Source organism: Orcinus orca, chromosome 14, assembly GCF_937001465.1.
Source record: "Orcinus orca chromosome 14, mOrcOrc1.1, whole genome shotgun sequence".
Taxonomy (NCBI): domain Eukaryota; kingdom Metazoa; phylum Chordata; class Mammalia; order Artiodactyla; family Delphinidae; genus Orcinus; species Orcinus orca.
The window spans coordinates 62,325,889-62,344,925 of NC_064572.1; the positions used below are offsets into that span (position 1 = coordinate 62,325,889).

Consider the following 19,037-nt stretch of genomic DNA (forward strand, 5'->3'; position numbering starts at 1 on the left):
GTTCTGCAGACTTGGGAGCTATTCCATTTCCTTAAGATGATTTTCCCCATCTTCCCTCTGACACGTTGCTTTTAATGTTGAACTTTCTCAGAGCAACTTTATTTCCCTCCGTCCTAGACACCAAGGTGAATTCTCATTTTTTCCCTTAAGAAATGAAAGTAGAGTCAAGTATATCTCAATTTAAAAAATAAATAAAAAGAAATGAAAATAGTGACTACAAGCCTGAGGAGAAAATTCATCCATTAGGAGATGATGATACTTTTTATAGGTCAGAACATCAGTCGGTTGCCTTTTCTTCCTCTTTTTCACCCACCACTGGAGTGTTCCATCATAGTGATTTCTCTGTTACAGTTCCTGATTTTATCCTTTGCTTTCCTCTCTTAAGACTCCAGTGTGTCTTTTGTCTTTCCTGAGTAGATGCTGACTCGTCGAGAGACCCAGAGAGGTGATCCAAATGTCTTTAGATCAGAAGTCTGGTCAAGTTCTTTGAACTTCCAGATACCCTCACACTGGAATTTGTCTTCTCCAAAATTAAAATTTTAATCCCCTTATTCCTTCTGGAGATACTGTATTTCTGCTGGTTTGCAGGATATGAGGTCACTAACCAGGCTGTCTCAGACATTTCTATGAATGTACACTTCTACAATTGTGATGATTCATTTCCACTGCTTTGATTCTTAATATTGATATGTTCCAAGTTCTGCAACTGTTACAATCCATAAGGATAGAGCCCTTAATGAGACCTTCATTCAAATAAATATTGCTACTAAAATAGAATTTTTTTTTTAAAGATTTTGTTTGATGTGGACCATTTTTAAAGTCTTTATTGAATTTGTTACAGTATTGCTTCTGTTTTATGTTTTGTTTTTTTGGCCCCAAGGCATGTGGGATCTTAGCTCCCTGACCAGGGATCGAACCTGCACCCCGGGCATTGGAAGGCGAAGTCTTAACCACTGGACCACCAGGGAAGTCCCTAAAATAGAATTTAAAATTGACTAATTTTATATGTTTAGATTATGCTTCATTTATGAAATGTTATGAAACATTTTTTACATCCATTATCAATTCTTAGTAACTGCATTACCCCTAGTTTACAGAGAAGTAGGGCTTAGATCATTTCGATGCCTAGAATCACATAGACAGGACCTGCCTCTAGACAAGGGCTATTGGGACTAAATTAATGACTTTACCACTTTACAAAGATTTATTGAAAAAAGAAAAGTATAGTGATTACCTTGAAGGGTAATTAGATGTTACTTGTTTTTGTTTTTCAATACCAAAGGGGAGGCATAGCAGTGAAATGATGTCTCTAGAACCTTGGTAGCCTAACATTTTAGGAAATTTCCTTCTTTTTACTGTACAACCAAGAATCCTGATATAGTCTAAAGACTTTATTGATGGAGTAAGATGACAGTAGAGCTTCTAGGAGGAGGATGAAGGTGATCTCTAGGGCCACTCATAGCCCATATACTGCCTTGTGGGAATTAGAAGAAGGCTTTCATTCCTCTGGAAAGATGTAGCCCACACCAGAGGGTGGCTTGGTGAGCGTAGTACAAGCTGGTTTCATGCAGCCACCACCCACCCCCCAGCCCCTTGTCTGGGAGCATTTGTACAGGGCACTGCTGTAAGTGACAGACTGTGGGTGTCAGCCTTCTGATCTCTCTAACAAGAGAACAAGAGGCTCATGCTGCAAGATTCAGGCATCTAGATATTGCCCTCAAATTCCTGACAATAAGTCATTTTGCTTCCAGTGTGTGAACCCCGCAGCTTTCCTCACCATTCTAAGATCTCTGTCCTCCTTGGGAATGGTTGCAACCTCCCCACAGTGTGGCTCCAAATAACATTGCCACATGAAAGTCTGCAAGGCGAGAATGAATACTTGCTTCTTCCTTTCATCCCTCCGTTCCTTCCATCCTTCAGTATTTGATTTCCCTACTGTGTGCATGTGAAAGCGGTAGTGAATTGGACAGATGTAGCCCTTGTCCTTACAGAGTTTACACCTGGTGGAGAAATAGAAAAACAAAATTACACAGTGAAGTGTGGTGAATGTCATGGCAGAGGTAAGCACGGGTTGTTAGGGGAATACACAGGAGAAATATCTCACCTAAACTTGGGAGTCAGGGAAGTCTTCTGAGAAGAAGTTCCATCTAAGTTGACACTAAGAGATAAATAGAACTTTTCTGAGCAAAAAAAGTGTGTGGAGGAACAGATGTTGGGGAAGGTAGGAATAGCAGGAAGGAGTGGTCAAGAATGAGAGAACACTGTGTGTAAGATTTAGTGGCAAGGACTTCCCTGGTGGCGCAGTGGTTGAGAGTCCGCCTGCCGATGCAGGGAACATGGGTTCGTGCCCCAGTCCAGGAAGATCCCACATGTCGTGGAGCAGCTGGGCCCGTGAGCCATGGCCACTGAGCCTGCGCGTCCGGAGCCTGTGCTCCGCAACGGGAGAGGCCACAGCAGTGAGAGGCCTGTGTACCTCAAAAAAAAAAAAAAAAAAAAAAAGATTTAGTGGCAAGAAGATCCCAGCCCTTTGGAAAAGTTGTGTCCATATGGAGCCCATCCTTCTACTGTCTTTCACTTCCTTCTTGAATTTCCCCTCTCACTCCCCAGTATCCTTGGCCTTGTCCAGGTGTCCCAATTCCAATCTTTGTTTTTAGGCGCTGACTCTATCCAACCAGGCCAGGAAGCAGTACACCATTGGAGAAACAGTGAACCTGATGTCTGTGGATGCCCAGAAGCTCATGGACGTGACCAACTTCATCCACCTGCTGTGGTCAAATGTTCTACAGATTTCCTTGTCCATCTACTTCCTGTGGGCAGAGTTGGGACCCTCAGTCTTAGCAGGTGTTGGGGTGATGGTGCTCCTAATCCCAATTAATGGGGTAATTGCCACCAAGAATAGGGCTATTCAGGTAAAGAAACAGTCACTGGGGACATGTTTATGTTCTTCAAAGTCTAAAGTCTTTTATTTCCTCTATTCTGACTTGTGATTGGAGTTTGAGCAATGCAAAGCTGGTAGAAGACTTGCCACTGTCTCAGATGAGCTTGGCTTTATCTTCCCTTTTCATCTTCTGACCACTCTTAGGGTTTATATACTCTGTCTTGATTCATGTTCCTCATTGGAAAGAGAAGAGCCACCCAGGGACCCTGCATATAACTCTTACACCCTGCTCCACTGGGCTGTTCTTAGCACAGTGATTATTGGCCCTGTTTCTCCATCATAGTAATGCAAACCAGCCACACAGAGCAGTCACATGAGCAACCCAAACTTTAGGCCTAAATCCTGACAATCAACCCTGCTACCACCGGGTAGCAGGGCTCCATGTGGACAGTTGTTAGCTATGCCAGAAATCATATTTTGGATGGGTGAACTCAGTGGCGTATGTCATTTAGTCCATTTGTTTTGCATTCATTTAGTTGCAAATATTTTAAAAATTTTTTTGTATATTCCTATTTTGGGGGGAACACAGCAGCAAATTAGACAAGGCTCTTGCTCTTGTGGAACTTACGTTCTACTTGGAGTGGAGATTCAGGCCATAAACAAGTAAAAGCAAAGAAGGAAAATGTCAGTTATAAGTACTATGCAGAGAATTCAACAGGGTGATATGCTAGTGAGTGGGTGGGTGGCAGTGTTAGGTTATGGGATCAGGAATGACCTCTGTGAGGAGGGGACATTGAGCTGAGCTCTGGACAACACCAACCTGAATGTGAAGGAGGAAGCCATGGAAAAAACAACCTAGGAGGAGGGCACAGTCGGGCCAAGGCTGTTCAGGTTCAGAAAGAAGGTGGGTGTGGCAGGGGTGGGGAGGCAAGGAGGAGAGTGGGAGAGACAGCCCATCACTGGGCACCTCAAGTTCTCACCAAGTGACAGCCACAAGCACCACTGAGATTTAGTATCTGCAGCAAATCTGGACCCTCTCGCATGGAAGTGTGTTCTGTGTTTGTTTCACTTTTTCCTGGCAGGTTAAAAATATGAAGTATAAAGACAACCGTTTAAAGATCATGAATGAGGTTCTCAGTGGGATCAAGGTAAGAAGCTGAGTGTAGGTGACTCTCTGGGCACAATGACGGCAACATTGGGTTCTTGGGCTTAACAAACTTGCTAGAGGTTGTGGACTTCTGCTGCTGGGCCTGTGATGTGTCCCATGACTTCTGATTCATTAGCCCGGAAGTCTCCTGTTTCTTGTCCTGGTACTCCTCTCAGGACCTCTTTTGATCATGATTTCTATTTAATTATGTTAAATGGCTTGTTTTGTTTTTGTATTTTACTGTAGAGATTGTCAAATGTGCACAAAAGTAAAGAGAATGGTTTAATGAAGCCCCATGGATTTATCACCTAGCTCCAGCAATTACCAGCATGACCTAACTTGTTTCATCTATATCCCCACTCTCCACTTCATGCCCTGCTAGATTATTTAAAATCAAATCTCAGATATTTTGTCATTTCATTTGTAAATACTGGGTATGTATTTCTAAAATAAGGACTTCATTTTTTAACATAACCACAATACCAATAGCATACCTGAAAAAAAAAAAAGAACAGTCCTTTGATACCATTAAATTTCCCCAATTACCTCATACATGTCTTTTTAATTTAATTTTATTTTACCGTTGGTTAGTTTGAATAAGGATCCAAAAACTGTCCACACATGGCATTTAGTTGACAGTGCTTTTGATCTACAGTAGTCATTTGGTCATTTTAGAGAAAACAAGTTGTCTTGTTCCAGTGTTTCTTGTAAATTGGTGGTTAGATCTAGAGGCTTGAGTATATTTTGGCCTGTTTGTTTCTTGTGTTTGTTTGGGGTGGAGTTGAGGGGCAAGGATACTTTCAGAGAGTGCTTGCTTCCTAACTTAGCGATGATGAGTGTTTATGGGGTCCAGGCGTTGTCAGCCTGACTCATCCCTTATTGTGTTTCCTGCTGTTCTTTCACCCAGAGTAGTGATTTGTGGCCCCGGCAGCACATTTCAATCCCCTGGGAAGTTTGTAAACCCACTGAGGCTTGGGGCCTACTTCAAACCATTTTTTTGGACTCTCTGGGGGGGTGTGTGTGTGTGTGTATATATATATATATATATATATATATATATATATATATATATATATGTATATTTTGAAAGCTCCCTAAGTGATTCTAATATGCAGCCAAAGTTGAAAACCACTGTCATAAAGGTTTTAGCAGCCACTGATGATCATTGCCTTATTCTGTTATTTCATTAGTAGTTGCAAAAGGGTGATGTTTTAATTCCATTATTCCTTTGCCATTGCTTAGGTGGAATTGTGTAATGAAGAATGATCTTTAATCAGCTAGTTGGTTACCCTAAAATAAAGTTTGTACAGGATAGGCAGGATAAATACAGGCTTCTTTCCTCTATTTACTAGATTTCAAAATAATGCATTTTCATCCTTCAAAGGTGACCAATAAATTCTTTTTTAATATATACGTTGTTTTTGAATTCATGGACTTTAATATTACCCTAAACCTCTTGAAAATGAAAAAGAGGCCCCTTTGAACATCCTGCTATTTCTCCACACAGAGCTCTATATGCCTTCTTGCCAATGTGGCAAGATGAAAACATAGACCTGGTTTCGGGTCTCAGCTCTACCACTCACTAGGATGGTGACTTTGGGCAAGTTACTTAGTCTCTCTCAACCTGTTTCCTTATTGTTAAAGTGGATGCAGTAATTCTGTTAGAGTAGGTGGCTACCTCTTCCTGGTTTGCCCAGAACTTTCTGGGTTTAGCACTGAAAGCCCCATATCCTGGGCAACCTTTAATCCCAGGCAAAGTGGGACAGTTGGTCACACTTAGGACTAAGTAAGATAATGTATATAGAACGTTGTATACCTAGTAAGTTGTCAACAAAGACAAGTTACCTTTCTGTAATCGCACTTTATAATCTGAATTTCTACTTCCCCAATTTTGGGGAGTATATCCTAAAACATGGGTGGATGGTATGCACCTGATGTCCTTTTGGGGCACCAGTGTAAGCTGTGCTGTTTTCTATCCTATTAGATCCTGAAATATTTTGCCTGGGAACCTTCATTCCAAAACCAAGTCCACGACCTTCGTAAGAAAGAGCTCAGGAACCTGCTGACGTTTGGGCAGTTGCAGTCTGTGATGATATTTCTCTTATACTTAACTCCGGTGCTGGTGAGTGACAGGAGTCAGTGGGCTGGGTCAGCTTCCTGGAGAAGAAGGTCTGTTTAGATAGACTGCCCGCACCTGTAGGCCTGACCCTGAAATCCAGGGGCTCATCAAGTCCTCATGCTGCTATTCCTACCTCATGTCCCCAAATCTAGTTTCACCCTTGTGCACAATTTGGTGGTCTTGCCGCCCAGAGCAAGTTTCCAGGGGGTTCAGCGTGAATGTGGTATCCAGGTATGGTCTGCGTGGGAAGGCTTCTCATCTTCTTGGGGAGGCCACGTGGGTCTGTAGCGGAAGGAACACTGATAACAGGAGCCAGGAGACTCGAGCTCTGGTCCCAGCAATGCCATTAGTTGACTTTATGACCTCAGGCAAGATGTTTCCTCTTCTGGGCTCAGGTTTCTCATCTGTAACATGGGAGGGTTGAGATAATCCCTAAGACTCCTTCAACTGTGACACAGTACTGTGTTCCTGAGACTTAGAACAAGGCTGCTTGATCCCTGTTAGGAATAAATCACTGATGGCTTTGCTTTTCCAGGTGTCTGTGATCACGTTTTCCGTTTACGTCCTGGTGGATAGCAGTAATATTCTGGATGCAGAAAAGGCCTTCACCTCCATCACCCTCTTCAATATCCTGCGCTTTCCCATGAGCATGCTTCCCATGATAGTCTCCACCATGCTCCAGGTGGGTAGGAACTCTCACTGCTAACTGATTAGCTCTGGTTAAAAGCCTTAGAGTCCAGAATGACTGGTCTGTCATATCTCATTTCTAGCTTCTGCTGGTGAACCTTCAATTAGAGAGATTTTTTTGGTCTCTGGAGACCAACAGTTTGATTTAAAATCACAAGCTCATTGAGCCCCAGTTTTTCTGACTATAAACTGAGGATAATCATCCCAGTCTCATCCATCTCCTTGTGAGGTATTTATGGAGCATTAGGGAAACATGGCACAAAAGGAGAGAAAAGGCTTCTCTTTGGATGAAGCCACGTACATGGTGGTAAAACCAAACACAACCTGGGAGCCTCAAGGTGTCAGAAAATGGGCCATAGGGAGTGTTTGGGTCCTGAAAACTGAGCACAGTCACTGAGATAGGCCAGGTACCAGACCTCAGGAGGACGTTCACAGGGCAGGTGGCAGACTGGTGAGGCAACCAGGATGACAAAGTGTGGCGACCTGCATTCATCCTGGAGGTGGCTGGCTTCAGACAGCTCAGGCCATAGGAAGGACTGGGGTTTAGGAAAAGACCTCTCCTGGTACTGGAGGGTATTAAGGAAGGCTGATAGATTTGGCTGATAAATAACATGCTCTTTTTAGATTCAGATAGCTTATCGCATAGAGAGCAAAAGCAGGATCAGCAGTGGTGACAGCTCCCTGCATGACAAAGGGGCCTGATGACCATGGCATGTGGGCAGTGAGGCACCGTATGGGTCATGGACTCAGTTAAAGAAGAACATGCCAGGGGCCCAGTTACCAGAACCAGACAGAAGTTTTGTCTTAGAAGAAGGCAGAAGACAGTTTCTGGAACTAGGTCCAAAGAGCAGTAGAACTGACCTCCCCCCACACCACAGTGAGTTTTCTGAGGGGCTGAAATAGAGCATCTTAATTTCCCTCTGTTCAGAGTGGGCTGGCCCCCAGGGCTGAGGTGTGGCTGAATCACGCTGGGGAGGGGGGCTGAGGGTAGGGGCCAGAGGTTCCAGGTGTGGCAAATAGCAAATCATGGGCAAGAAGCTTGGCAGGTTGACTATCTGCTTCCACATCCAAGGCTGATGACGAAGTCAAACTCCTCTACTTGTGCTTGTCACTGAGGTTTTTTTATCCTTTATGTCCTTCTCTAGGCCAGTGTTTCCGTAGAACGGCTAGAGAAATATTTGGGAGGGGATGACTTGGACACATCTGCCATTCGACATGACTGCAATTTTGGTAAGTGAATTTGGAAGTTGCATCCCATATATATTCACAGTGCTGGCACCAGTACTTTGCAGCAAGAAACTGATGGAAAGGGAAAGCTAGGGGACTTACCTTGCACCTATATTTGCACAGTATCCATACCATTATTACTTAAATTATGCTTTCATTTAGAACAGATTGCTTAGCCAGATTGCCAAGCTAAGCAGGGGCAGCTATTCTGAGGATAAGCAGGGAATCCTGCAAAGGATCTAGAAAACAAGTCAGAATGGAGCCAAGCATGTGGAATTGGGAAGACAGGCTGGAGTGAAGGAACACACAAGTTCTAAAGGTTTAAGGACTGGGGGGCATCATAGCCAGAAGAAGCAGTGGGTCTGGAATCCAGGGCAGGGAATGGCTGAGTTTATATTCAGAAGTGGGATTTATATGAGACTAGGCAACAGAGGGCCTGGGAATGTACCCAGGCTGTCTGTAGATCAAGAATCTGGGCTACCAATAGGCTTGGGACTCCTAAGTAAAAAAACGACATCATATGCAGGCAACTCTTGGTATCATCCCAGGACCTTTCATTTGCCTCTTGTCAGCTCAGGAGTCAGCACCTGACAGAGGCAATCTTGGGCTCTGCTGGAGGAAGCAGTGAGGGACACCTGAAGGCTAAGAAAGGGCAGACAGACATGTGGGGACCTACATCTGACTTAAAGAGAGGACTTTTTCTCAACAGACAAAGCTGTGCAGTTTTCTGAGGCATCCTTTACCTGGGACCACAATTCGGAAGTCACAATCCAAGAGTGAGTTGTCTCCTTTTCCTCTTGCTGTTTTTTAGGATTCTCCTTGCCAGTCTTGTTATTGAAAAATTCCATGTAATATAATACATGGGGAAACGAGCTATGTGCATGTGTTCAGTTAGAGACTAGTGCAGGCTAAACTCTTGGAGGGATGAACTGACAGCAAAGATCCTGAGCCCCTGTCCCTGTAACTACATCTGCTACCCTGCTTTCCTACTGTGGGACAGTGCGCGTCCAGCTGAGAGCCTATGAAGACATTTATTCTCCAGACTGGATGGAGGTAGTGCAGGGTTGGCAGGTAGCCTAGGTCTCTGGGTATGGTAGTGGATACACACAAGAACCTGAACTCAATTTAAGTTCATTTATTCACTTAAGAATAGTAATCAAGAAAAATCTGCCTTCTTTGCCCAGAGTGGTTGTTGGGAGCTGCCTCTATAATCAACTTCAGATCTGGAATTTTTCATCTACATAACCCATTCTCACATTCTCCTGCCTTAAGCCAACCCTTTCTTGCCACATTGCTGCATGTAATGTGTTCCTTAAGCACTGTATGTACTGGTACGGCCAACTCAGCCACTGAGCACAGCACCACAGAGCACACTGGGAGCCCAAGCAGGCCAGATATTTTCTTCACAACTGAGTATACCTGATCATCTCCCTGCTACACCCAGAACTTTCCACATTTCTCTCCTATTCCTAGATCCTTTAACATGGACTCTGGAGCTTGCCCCAGCACGTGTCAGGCAAGAAGCCCCACCTCTGAACCTTCCCAACCTGAAAGCCTCACTTTGCAGAGAGTAGAGTGGACATAGCTCCCACTTTGCTAGTAGGATAAGTCTGGAAGGAGTCCAGCTCAAGGGGCAGGTTCAGAAAGCCTGTGAACAAGTTCCCCATGTTCCTAATGTTCTAGGGACTCAAATAATAGGGCCAGAACAGAGTTTCCAGGAGCCTGGCCCAGTGTGGGCCCCTCCCCAGTCAGACTCAGCCAGATCTCCGGGGGAGGGGAACAGGGAATCTGTGCTTTCAGCAAGTGTTTTATTGAATGGTTATTCTCATTGAATGGCCAACTTCGGGATACATTAATCTGGTCCAACCCCATTAGTTTAGAAACGAGAGTCCAGGAGAAGTGGCCCTCCAAGATCACACAGCTCGGCAGTGGCAGAGTTGGGACTTGAACCAATAGGGTCTTGTTCAGTGGTACCACGTTGGTTCTAAAATAATTTTTCCAGTGGAAACTCACATTTGGCACAAACAACTTATATATGAGGACTTACTCTCGAAACTCTTAGAGCAGAAAAAAAATCATTAGAGAAATACTTTGGAGTATTGTATATGCAAGACAAATTTTCCAATCTTGAGGGAAAATCTCCTAATAATCGGACTTCCTATGGAGCGTCTGAGAAGTGGCTTGAACTTCTCCTGAATAACACCCCTCCACACGCCCTTCTCTTTCAAGTGCACTTCTGTCTTTCAGCGTGAACCTAGACATTATGCCAGGCCAACTGGTGGCTGTGGTGGGCACTGTGGGCTCTGGGAAATCCTCCTTGATGTCAGCCATGCTGGGAGAAATGGAAAATGTCCACGGGCACATCACGGTCAAGGTGAGAAGGAATGCCAAGGAGAAGACTTCTGACACTCAAATGTGGTCTCTTGGCGCTGCCTTCTCATTGGGAGAATGAACTAGAATCTGATAACTACTCCTGTCATGTTGCTGTAGGTGAGGTCGTGGAGAAATGGTAGATTCTTTGCCCCACCCCACATATATAATCATACTCTGGGGTAGATTCTAAAAACCTGCATTTTTAATGAGCTCCCCAGGTGATTCTCATATGCATACTAAAGTTTGAAAACTTGAACAGAGATGTCTTCTATCAAAGTATAGGTAATTCTATATCTGTGTTTCTGAAAACCTCACGTTCTGCGAAACTGTACAATAAAAATAATAGGACCTGGGGGAAAGAGTTGCAACAGATCATTAAAAACATATGTAACTTTGTAAACAGGGTAGCAACAAAAACAACAACAGCGATAACAATTAAAACAGTAGCACTGGGCTTCCCTGGTGGCGCAGTGGTTGAGAGTCCGCCTGCCGATGCAGGGGACGTGGGTTCGTGCCCCGGTCCGGGAAGATCCCACATGCCGCGGAGCGGCTGGGTCCGTGAGCCATGGCCGCTGAAAAAAAAAAACAGTAGCACTGTAAAATCTCCACTGACAATTACACCCAGCTTCACAATTAGTTCTGGGCCTCTCACCTCTTCCTTTGAGAGCTGGGTATTTTTTTTTTATTATTATTATTTTCTTGCGGTACGCGGGCCTCTCACTGTCGTGGCCTCTCCCGTTGCGGAGCACAGGCTCAGCGGCCATGGCTCACGGACCCAGCCGCTCCGCGGCATGTGGGATCTTCCCGGACCGGGGCACGAACCCACGTCCCCTGCACCGGCAGGCGGACTCTCAACCACTGCGCCACCAGGGAAGCCCGAGAGCTGGGTGTTTGAGGGCACTTGCTTCCGTACAAAAACATGACATAGAGTATAGATGTCGTCAATTATAATTTTTTTAAATAGAGAAGAAATGTTTTCATGGCATCTCCATCAGTACTCTCAGCTTCCCCAGAGAGCTAAATTTAGGGGAAATTACAGGTATTTGGAATCATTTAACCAGCCACTACTCGCACCAAAAAGAGGCACGTCTATAGATTTTTAGCTTTTCTTAAGATCTTCATATATTGCTAAGCCTTTCTTCTTAATTATAATAAAGCTTGCCCCTAATTGCTTTACACTGACATGCTTGGAAAAATTTTAAGAACCAACACTTCTTCCACATTATACTGACATTATTCCCTGATTTACTGATTACTAATGAGATAATTTGCATTAAATAAACATGCAGTATAGCAGAGCAGACTCTACAGATTTAACTCTGCCTCCTAACTCCTTTCAAGAAGCTTTTTCTTGCTAACTCATAACTGGGTTTGTCCTCAAACACAGGTGTTTATCAGGCTCCATCTCTCATTTGACACGATCTGTTTTGTGCATCAGTCTGGTACCCAAATTTCAATCTCTTAGTTCTTGCTTCCTAAGATGTTGTCTACACCATTCCCCCATCAGTGTTGGCCCTCTGTTGGTCCTAGTAAACTCTTTGGGGTCTGACTAAAAGCCTGTTCTAAAAGCAGCACGTGCAGTCATCCTCCATTTTTTGGATCATGGCTAGAGAGTGATAGTCCAAAAAAGGAGACTTCAAATGATGCATAGGATATTGAATCTTTCTCCCTGGATGGTGCAATAAATACATGCACCTTTATAAATATCAATTGCTCAGTCAGCCTGACATTTTTTAAAAATCTACATTCCATTTGTTCCTCCCAACTCCTGCCACCCCCTCCTTCAACACTGCATTTCCAGAGGAACAAAACTGTCATATGGTCTGACCCTTCCCATCCTAGGGCACTGTAGCCTATGTCCCGCAGCAGTCCTGGATCCAGAACGGCACCATAAAGGACAACATCCTTTTTGGGTCAGAGTTGGATGAAAAGAAATACCAGCAAGTTCTGGAGGCCTGTGCCCTCTTCCCCGACTTGGAAGTGCTGCCTGGGGGAGATCTGGCTGAGATTGGAGAGAAGGTACTTGGGACACCAAGGGGCCTTGAAGGGTGAAGAAATAATGAAGGAAAAGAGTAAGGGTGATGAAGAAGTACATGACAGTAAAATAGTTGATCAATTTTGATGGTCAAGCCTGGAACAAACACCAGAAAACATGAGTTTGCACAATATTTTGTGCAAATAACTCAGAAATTTAAAATTTTGTACCTAGAAGCAAATATAGGAACTGTGTAACCTAAAGGAGAGATGATGAGGCTAGGACCTGAGAGGTTAACTAAGAAGCAGCTGACCCAAATTTGACCTCACAGGTGGAGGGCCAGAGGCAGACCAGAGCCTAGTTGTCCTGACTCTACTTCTGTATACCAGTGAGGACCAGAGTACGGTTCTAATAATCTGCTTTGAACACATAGAAATTTAGAGTATATTATTTTCTCATGTTGTCAAATGCCTTTCTTAAAAATTAATTTTTAATGACTGTTTTGAATTATATGAATATAGTATAATTTGTTTAGAAATCCCTGATTACTATGTATTTGGGATGTTTTTATACTCTTTCCCCATTACTAAACATGAATATAGCAGTTTTTGGGGGAAAGATCTTGAGATGTTAGAAGACTAGTGAAGATATAGCTCTAGAATGATTTTGTTCATTAATTCAGCATATTTTTATTGAGTACCTACTATGTGCCACACACTATTTTAAGTGCTGGAGTTACATCCACAAACAGAGGAAATCTACCCTGATATAGCTCTACATTCTCATGGGGAAGAAGCAACAACAACAACAAAATAAGTAAATTATATGATATAAAATGGTAAGTTGGCCATGCTTTTAATTATTGGGCCTAAAGTTATTTATTTGAATCAAAGATATTTATTTGTATAAAGGAACTTGTGTTACTGAACTGAACTTGGGTCTGGCTGCCCACCACACAGCACAGCCAATCTACTGACGTTGCGTTGTGGTGAATGAAAGTACAGTGTTTATTGCAGGGCCCAGCAAGGAGAATCGTCAGCTCATGCTCAAAAGACCCAAACTCCTCAATAGCTTTCAGGGAATGTTTTTTTAATTATTATTTTAAAATTATTATTTTTAAATATTTTAAATATTTATGTATTTATTGGCTGTGTTGGGTGTTAGTTGTGGCATGTGTGATCTTTTGTTGTGGCGCATGGGCTCTTCACCTCGTTGTGGTGCGTGTGCAGGCTTCTCTCTAGTTGCGGCATATGGGATCCAGAGCATATGAGCTCTGTAATTGTGGCACATGGGCTCTTTAGCTGTGGCACATGGGCTTAATTTTCCCGCAGCATGTGGGATCTTAGTTCCCCAACCAAGGATCAAACTGGTGTCCCCTGCATTGCAATAGAAGCTTTTTTTTTCTTTTAACATCTTTATTGCAGTATAATTGCTTTACAATGGTGTGTTACTTTCTGCTTTATAACAAAGAGAATCAGCTATACATACACATCTATCCCCATATCTCCTCCCTCATGCATCTCCCTCCCACCCTCCCTATCCCAGCCTTCTAGGTGGTCACAAAGCACTGAGCTGATGTGGCTGTTTCCCACTAGCTATCTATTTTACATTTGGTAGTGTATATATGTCCATACCACTCTCTAACTTCGTCCCAGCTTACTTTCGCCCTCCCCGTGTCCTCAAGTTCATTCTCTATGTCTGCGTCTTTATTCCTATCCTGCCCCTATGTTCTTCAGAACCACTTGTTTTAGATTCCATATATATGTGTTACCATACGGTATTTGTTTTTCTCTTTCTGACTTACTTCACTCAGTATGACAGACTCTAGGTCCATCCACCTCACTACAAATAACTCAATTTCGTTATTTTATGGCTGAGTAATATTCCATTGTATATATGTGCCACATCTTTATCGATTCATCTGTCGATGGACACTTAGGTTGCTTCCACGTCGTGGATATTGTAAATAGAGCTGCAATGAATATTGTGGTACATGACTCTTTTTGAATTATGGTTTTCTCAGGGTATATGCCCAGTAGTGGGATTGCTGGGTCATATGGTAGTTCTATTTTTATTTATTTATTTTTTAACATCTTTATTGGGGTATAATTGCTTTACAATGTTGTGTTAGTTTTTGCTTTATAACAAAGTGAATCAGTTATACATATGTTCCCATATCTCTTCCCTCTTGCGTCTCCCTCCCTCCCACCCTCCCTATCCCACCCCTCCAGGTGGTCACAAAGCACCGAGCTGATAACCCTGTGCCATGTGGCTGCTTCCCACTAGCTATCTACCTTACGTTTGTTAGTGTATATATGTCCATGCCTCTCTCTCGCCCTGTCACAGCTCACCCTTCCCCCTCCCCATATCCTCAAGTCCGTTCTCCAGTAGGTCTGGGTCTTTATTCCTGTCTTATCCCTAGGTTCTTCATGACATTTTTTTCTTAAATTCCATATATATGTGTTAGCATATGGTATTTGTCTTTCTCTTTCTGACTTACTTCACTCTGTATGACAGACTCTAGGTCTTTCCACCTCATTACAAATAGCTCAATTTCGTTTCTTTTTATGGCTGAGTAATATTCCATTGTATATATGTGCCACATCTTCTTTATCCATTCATCCGATGATGGGCACTTAGGTTGTTTCCATCTCCAGGCTATTGTAAATAGAGCTGCAATGAACATTTTGGTACATGACTCTTTTTGAATTATGGCTTTCTCAGGGTATATGCCCAGTAGTGGGATTGCTGGGTCATATGGTAGTTCTATTTGTAGTTTTTTAAGGAACCTCCATACTGTTCTCCATAGTGGCTGAACCAATTCACATTCCCAGCAGCAGTGCAAGAGTGTTCCCTTTTCTCCACACCCTCTCCAGCATTTATTGTTTCTAAATTTTTTGATGATGGCCATTCTGACTGGTGTGAGATGATATCTCATTGTAGTTTTGATTTGCATTTCTCTAATGATTAATGATGTTGAGCGTTCTTTCATGTGTTTGTTGGCAGTCTGTATATCTTCTTTGGAGAAATGTCTATCTAGGTCTTCTGCCCATTTTTGGATTGGGTTGTTTGTTTTTTTGTTATTGAGCTGCATGAGCTGCTTGTAAATTTTGGAGATTAGTCCTTTGTCAGTTGCTTCATTTGCAAATATTTTCTCGCATCCTGAGGGTTGTCTTTTGGTCTTGTTTATGGTTTCCCTTGCTGTGCAAAAGCTTTCAAGTTTCACTAGGTCCCATTTATTTTTGTTTTTATTTCCATTTCTCTAGGAGGTGGGTCAAAAAGGTTCTTGCTGTGATTTATGTCATAGAGTGTTCTGCCTATGTTTTCCTCTAAGAGTTTGATAGCTTCTGGCCTTACATTTAGGTCATAAATCCATTTTGAGTTTATTTTTATGTATGGTGTTAGGGAGTGTTCTAATCTTATACTTTTACATGTACCTGTCCAGTTTTGCCAGCACCACTTATTGAAGAGGCTGTCCTTTCTCCACTGTACATTCCTGCCTCCTTTATCAAAGATAAGGTGACCATATGTGTGTGGGTGTATCTCTGGGCTTTCTATTCTGTTCCATTGATGTATATTTCTGTTTTTGTGCCAGTACCATACTGTCTTGATTACTGTAGCTTTGTAGTATAGTCTGAAGTCAGGGAGCCTGATTCCTCCGGCTCCATTTTTCATTCTCAAGATTGCTTTGGCTATTCGGGGTCTTTTGTGTTTCCATACAAATTGTGAAATTTTTTGTTCTAGTTCTGTGAAAAATGCCAGTGGTAGTTTGATAGGGATTGCATTGAATCTGTAGATTGCTTTGGGTAGTAGAGTCATTTTCACAATGTTGATTCTTCCAATCTAAGAACATGGTATATCTCTCCATCTATTTGTGTCATCTTTAATTTCTTTCATCAGTGTCTTATAATTTTCTGCATACAGGTCTTTTGTCTCCTTAGGTAGGTTTATTCCTAGATATTTTATTCTTTTTATTGCAATGGTAAATGGGAGTGTTTTCTTAATTTCACTTTCAGATTTTTCATCATTAGTGTATAGGAATGCGTGAGATTTCTGTGCATTAATTTTGTATCCTGCTACTTTACCAAATTCAGTGATTAGCTCTAGTAGTTTTCTGGTAGCATCTTTAGGATTCTCTATGTATAGTATCATGTTATCTGCAAACAGTGACAGCTTTACTTCTTCTTTTCCGATTTGGATTCCTTTTATTTCTTTTTCTTCTCTGATTGCTGTGGCTAAAACTTCCAAAACTATGTTGAATATTAGTGGTGAAAGTGGACAACCTTGTCTTGTTCCTGATCTTAGTGGAAATGCTTTCAGTTTTTCACCATTGAGGACGATGTTGGCTGTGGGTTTGTCATATATGGCCTTTATTATGTTGAGGAAAGTTCCCTCTATGCCTACTTTCTGCAGGGTTTTTATCATAAATGGGTGTTGAATTTTGTCGAAAGCTTTCTCTGCATCTATTGAGATGATCATATGGTTTTTCTGCTTCAATTTGTTAATATGGTGTATCACGTTGGTTGATTTGCGTATATTGAAGAATCCTTGCATTCCTGGAATAAACCCCACTTGATCATGGCGTATGATCCTTTTAATGTGCTGTTGGATTCTGTTTGCTAGTATTTTGTTGAGGATTTTCGCATCTATGTTCATCAGTGATATCAGCCTGTAGTTTTCTTTCTTTGTGACATCTTTGTCTGGTTTTGGTATCAGGGTGATGGTGGCCTTGTAGAATGAGTTTGGGAGTGTTCCTCCCTCTGTTATATTTTGGAAGAGTTTGAGAAGGATAGGTGTTAGCTCTTCTCTAAATGTTTGAAAGAATTCGCCTGTGAAGCCATCTGGTCCTGGGCTTTTGTTTATTGGAAGATTTTTAATCACAGTTTCAATTTCAGTGCTTGTGATCAGTCTGTTCATATTTTCTATTTCTTCCTGATTCAGTCTTGGTGGGTTGTGCCTTTCTAAGAATTTGTCCATTTCTTCCAGGTTGTCCATATTATTGGCATAGAGTTGATTGTAGTAATCTCTCATGATCTTTTGTATTTCTGCAGTGTCAGTTGTTACTTCTCCTTTTTCATTTCTAATTCTATTGATTTGAGTCTTCTCCCTTTTTTTCTTGATGAGTCTGGCTAATGGTTTATCAATTTTGTTTATCTTCTCAAAGAACCAGCTTTTAGTTTTATTGATCTTTGCTATCGTTTCCTTCATTTCTTTTTCATTTATTTCTGATCTGATCTTTATGATTTCTTTCCTTCTGCTAACTTTGGGGTTCTTTTGTTGTTCTTTCTCTAATTGCTTTAGGTGCAAGGTTAGGTTGTTTACTCGAGAGTTTCCTGTTTCTTAAGGTAGGATTGTATTGGTATAAACTTCCCTCTTAGAACTGCTTTTGCTGCATCCCATAGGTTTTGGGTCGTTGTGTCTCCATTGTCATTTGTTTCTAGGTATTTTTTGATTTCCTCTTTGATTTCTTCAGTGATCACTCGTTATTAAGTAGTGTATTGTTTAGTCTCCATGTGTTTGTATTTTTTACAGATCTTTTCCTGAAATTGATATCTAGTCTCATAGCGTTGTGGTCGGAAAGGATACTTGGTACAATTTCAATTTTCTTAAATTTACCAAGGCTTGATTTGTGACCCAAGATATGATCTATCCTGGAGAATGTTCCATGAGCACTTGAGAAAAATATGTATTCTGTTGTTTTTGGATGGAATGTTCTATAAATATCAATTAAGTCCATCTTGTTTAATGTATCTTTTAAAGCTTGTGTTTCCTTATTTATTTCATTTTGGATGATCTGTCCATTGGTGAAAGTGGGGTGTTAAAGTCTCCTACTATGAATGTGTTACTGTCGATTTCCCCTTTTATGGCTGTTAGTATTTGCCTTATGTATTGAGGTGCTCCTATGTTGGGTGCATAAATATTTACAATTGTTATATCATCTTCTTGGATCGATCCCTTGATCATTATGTAGTGTCCCTCTTTGTCTCTTGTAATAGTCTTTATTTTAAAGTCTATTTGTCTGATATGAGAATTGCTACTCCAGCTTTCTTTTGATTTCCATTTGCATGGAATATCTTTTTCCATCCCCTCACTTTCAGTCTGTATGTGTCCCTAGGTCTGCAGTGGGTCTCTTGTAGACAGCATATATATGGGTCTTGTTTTTGTATCCATTCAGCCAGTCTGTGTCTTTTGGTGGGAGCATTTAATCCATTTACATTTAAGGTTATTATTGATATGTATATTCTTATTCCCATTTTCTTAATTATTTTGGGTTTGGTATTGTAGGTCTTTTCCTTCTCCTGTGTTTCCTGCCTAGAGAAGTTCCTTTAGCATTTGTTGTAAAGCTGCTTTGGTGGTGCTGAACTCTCTCCACTTTTGCTTGTCTGTAAAGGTTTTAATTTCTCCATCAAATCTGAATGAGATCCTTGCTGGGTAGAGTAATCTTGGTTGTAGTTTTTTCTCCTTCATCACTTTAAATATGTCCTGCCACTCCCTTATGGCTTGCAGAGTTTCTGCTGAAAGATCAGCTGTTAACCTTATCGGGATTCCCTTGTGTGTTATTTGTTGTTTTTCTCTTGCTGCTTTTAATATATTTTCTTTGTATTTAATTTTTTTGTTGTTGTATTACACT

General features: G+C 41.8%; 1 protein-coding gene across 3 annotated transcripts in view; it reads left to right on the forward strand.

Annotated features, from left to right (window-relative positions):
- The window catches only part of ABCC2 (ATP binding cassette subfamily C member 2), a 69,673-nt gene that overhangs the window by 18,816 nt on the left and 31,820 nt on the right, over positions 1 to 19,037 (forward strand). For all 3 annotated transcript variants that reach the window (XR_004482630.2, XM_033425783.2, XM_004268446.3), the window contains exons 10-17: positions 2,655 to 2,909; positions 3,961 to 4,026; positions 6,010 to 6,147; positions 6,680 to 6,826; positions 7,977 to 8,061; positions 8,768 to 8,834; positions 10,306 to 10,432; positions 12,274 to 12,450. Coding sequence is in view for 2 of the 3 variants with exons in the window: in XM_033425783.2 (XP_033281674.1) it covers positions 2,655 to 2,909; positions 3,961 to 4,026; positions 6,010 to 6,147; positions 6,680 to 6,826; positions 7,977 to 8,061; positions 8,768 to 8,834; positions 10,306 to 10,432; positions 12,274 to 12,450 (1,062 nt within the window). In the remaining variant the exon portion in view is untranslated. The remainder of the gene's footprint in view (positions 1 to 2,654; positions 2,910 to 3,960; positions 4,027 to 6,009; positions 6,148 to 6,679; positions 6,827 to 7,976; positions 8,062 to 8,767; positions 8,835 to 10,305; positions 10,433 to 12,273; positions 12,451 to 19,037) is intronic.